Source organism: Erigeron canadensis, chromosome 6 (genome assembly GCF_010389155.1).
Source record: "Erigeron canadensis isolate Cc75 chromosome 6, C_canadensis_v1, whole genome shotgun sequence".
In the NCBI taxonomy this organism is placed as follows: Eukaryota; Viridiplantae; Streptophyta; class Magnoliopsida; order Asterales; family Asteraceae; genus Erigeron; species Erigeron canadensis.
Window position 1 is genome coordinate 16,868,671 of NC_057766.1, and position 3,862 is coordinate 16,872,532.

The 3,862-nt window shown below is 39.4% G+C and overlaps 1 protein-coding gene across 1 annotated transcript; it reads left to right on the forward strand.

Moving 5' to 3' along the window:
* The first annotated feature begins 628 nt into the window (after positions 1-628).
* Positions 629-3,462, forward strand: LOC122605384 (receptor like protein kinase S.2-like). The gene has a single exon (XM_043778325.1). It carries the CDS (start codon positions 740-742, stop codon positions 3,254-3,256), a length of 2,517 nt encoding a protein of 838 aa, XP_043634260.1. The 5' UTR covers positions 629-739; the 3' UTR covers positions 3,257-3,462.
* Positions 3,463-3,862: the final 400 nt, after the last annotated feature.

Consider the following 3,862-nt stretch of genomic DNA (forward strand, 5'->3'; position numbering starts at 1 on the left):
CTATCGTAGTTTGGTTTTGTATGCGAATTGGGTTTTGTTTGTGCATAACAATTAAATTCAAATAAAATACATATGTATATATTTTCATGCAGTTATATATGTATATATTGTCATGCACTTTTCGTTTCATAAACAACTTTTAGATAACATCCTAGCAGTCCACCAATTTAACTTCTTAATCATCATCATCATCATCATAATCATTTACTATTGTAAATTATGCTTCAACTTTCTAATAATCATCAATATAATCAATTAATTGTGCTTCAACATCCTAATGATTATAATTACTACTCTTTCAATAATGCACATAAACCTACTAATAAACCACATAACTAATGAACAATTTAATACTCATGCTACACACAATTGTAAACTATGTTATTAGATTTATAATAACAATTATGAAGAAAGATTATTTAAGTTTTAAAGTTTTCTCGTAACCTAACTTTTATATTATAATATATGTTTTATATTTATGATTACCCAAAACCAACATGTTATTGTTTGAAAAAACTTGGAATTATTGGAATGACCCACCACAAATTGACTTCATTTGGGCCTAACTCCCTAACACATTAAAAGTCATGTGGGTAAGTGACCGCTTCACCTGTTTTTCAAATGCGGCTTTATCTTATAGTTGGTGACAACACCAATAAAAGAGTCCCTTTTTATAAGTTGGCCTATTTATTTCATTTCATACTTCTTAATACTCACCACCACCACACCATAAACCACCATGCATCTCCACCATCTTTGCTTTGTCTTGCCACCAGATAGTGATGACATAGTTGATCACAAACACCACTCTAAACCACCACCATTACCGCCGTCGTTACCAATATCAACGTCACGTCAGCAAAATTCATATAGCATTCATATCAAGAAAAAACTTCAAAAAATTTTTAGCCAAAAAAAAGACATTACTCTTTGTAGTTTCTGCATCAAACCACCTGCAGCTGTGTTCCACGACACGGATGGGGTCCAATTTTCGAAAGAAGTGAGTGTTGGTGCTTACAGTCCCAAGACCTATACATACTCTGAGTTATATATAGCCACCAAAGGGTTTAGCCAAGATGAAATACTTGGCAGTGGTGGATTTGGAAGAGTTTTTCGAGCCGTCTTGCCTAGTGATGGCTCTGTGGTGGCGGTTAAGTGTCTGATGGAGACTGGTGAGAGGTTTGAGAAGAGTTTCGCAGCAGAATTAGTGGCTGTGGCTCATCTTAGACATCGAAACCTTGTCCCTCTCCGTGGATGGTGTGTTCATAATGATCAGCTACTGCTTGTTTATGATTATATGCCGAATCGCAGCCTTGACAGGCTGCTATTCAAAAGGGTCGAAAATAACTCAGATCATACACTTGGTTGGGAAAAAAGAGTGAAAATAGTGAAGGGTCTTGCAGCCGCACTGTTTTATCTCCATGAACAATTAGAGGCTCAGATTATACATCGTGATGTGAAAACGAGTAACGTAATGCTGGATTCTCATTATAACGCGAGGCTTGGTGATTTCGGGATGGCTAGGTGGTTAGAACACGAGCTTGGTTACCAAACGAGAACAGAGTCGTTGGGTAACCATCCGTTACGGTTAGCAGACACAACACGAATTGGTGGCACGATTGGGTATTTACCACCAGAAAGCTTCCAAAAACGAGCAGTGGCTACTGCCAAATCTGATGTGTTCAGTTTTGGCATTGTTTTGTTGGAGATTGCTACTGGGAGAAGATCAGTTGATCTTACACTTCCTGATGATCAGATCATTCTTGTTGATAGGATCAGAAGTTTATCTGATAACAAAATGATTCTGCAAGCAGTAGACAGCCGGTTACATGATGGGTCTTATAAAGTTCACGAAATGGAGCATTTGATTAATCTCGGGCTGTTGTGCACACTACATGACCCGAAATGTCGACCCAATATGAGATGGATCATAGAATGCTTATCAGGTGGTTCTTATGCCAAAATTCCTAAGCTTCCTTCTTTCAAATCCCATCCTAGGTATATATCTGTATCGCGTAGCACAACGAGCACGACTGCGACTATCACTACTACCGAGAGCGCGACAGCTACCACGACCACTAGTACGACCCCTTTTGCAAATGCTTCAGATAGCTCAACCGTTTTTGCTACTGCAAATGAAGAAAGCTTGTACATAACTGCAGAACAGGACCTTGAACCGAGTAGCGGCAGTCATAGCATGATTTGCAGTACACAACCGAGCCACCGCCAGTTTAGCACATCCCCGATGGTCGAACCACCTAGGGAGATAACTTATAAGGAAATCATTTCAGCCACGGAAAACTTCTCTGACTCTAACCGGTTATCAGAGGTTGATTTTGGGACAGCTTACTATGGTGTTATTGACAACCATGACATCATTGTAAAAAGGCTTGGGATGAAAACGTGCCCGGCCCTACGGGTCAGGTTTGCAAACGAGCTATCGAATCTGGGAAGACTTCGACATAGGAACCTCATACAGCTTCGCGGGTGGTGTACCGAACAAGGGGAAATGCTCGTGGTGTATGACTACTCGGCTAATCGTCTCTTGGGTCAACTCCTTTCCCATCACAGCCACAAAAGATCACCTGTTCTTCAATGGAACCATCGGTACAACATTGTGAAATCATTGGCGTGTGCTATCAGGTACCTTCATGAAGAATGGGAGGAGCAAGTTATCCACAGAAATATCACATCATCCGCAATATATATCGATGCAGACATGAACCCTAGGCTTGGTTCCTTTGCATTAGCAGAGTTTTTAACAAGAAACGAGCACGGGCATCATATTGTAGTTGACAAAAAAGCTTGTGTACGCGGGATTTTTGGGTATATGGCACCAGAATATATGGAATTAGGGGAAGCTACACCAATGGCAGACGTCTACAGTTTCGGTGTGGTGGTGCTTGAGGTGGTGAGTGGACGGACTGCAGTAGATTTTAGGATGCCCGAGGTGTTGTTAGTAAAAAGATTTCATGAATTTGAGGCCCGAGAGGGAAGTTATGAAGTAATGATAGATCCAAGACTAGATGGAGATTTCAACCGAAAAGAGTTAAGGAGGTTAGTGAAATTAGCAATGGCCTGCACACAGTCTAACCCGGACTTGAGGCCAACGATGACAACAGTTGTTAGCATACTTGATGGCCACGATAGATGTTTTATAGATGAAGGGCAAAAGGAGACTATAGATGAATGGAAAGAAAATAATGCATTATCTCTGTCACTGATTTGGCGGATTCAAGCATTAGGAATACAATGAAAATGGATATGCAGAACAGCATTTACATGGAGAGATCAATACTCAACAAATTTTCAGTTTCTAGTACTACTTATCTTATGTGTAAACTTTCATCATCTTATATATTGTGTATATATCAACGTATGCAGATTGACGTTAGATTGTCACCTCGGACCTACATCATCTGCTGCTGAAGTTTTATTGATCATATGGTTGGCTCTTAAAAATGTGAACTGTTGATATAAGTTAAGACCACCAATCACATATGCAACAAAAATTGCGGAAACGCAATACTTTTGCTGTTAAGTAGCTCAAGTTCATGATTCTCTTAAACTTCAGCTGGGCATACATTAAGAGTCATAAATATAATCAAGCTTTAACTTATTTATGAAAAGACCAAGAAACCACACAAGAGAGCCTGTCGGCCCATTGTGTAATAGACAAGCATTTATGTGCAAATGCAGGAGACAAACTTCTTAACACACATGACAAAAGAAATATATTTAACATTGGCCATGACCTCAACATCCTTAGTTTAAAGCGCGAATGTAATAAATTCGCAACCTATAATAACAATCGCAAATAACAGAGCTATTGTTGCTGCTGACTTCAGAGTTTGAAAAAACA

What these genes read in the sequence shown, in the direction of transcription:
- LOC122605384 (XM_043778325.1), top strand. Translation starts at nt 740, where the DNA reads ATGCATCTCCACCATCTTTGCTTTGTCTTGCCACCAGATAGTGATGAC.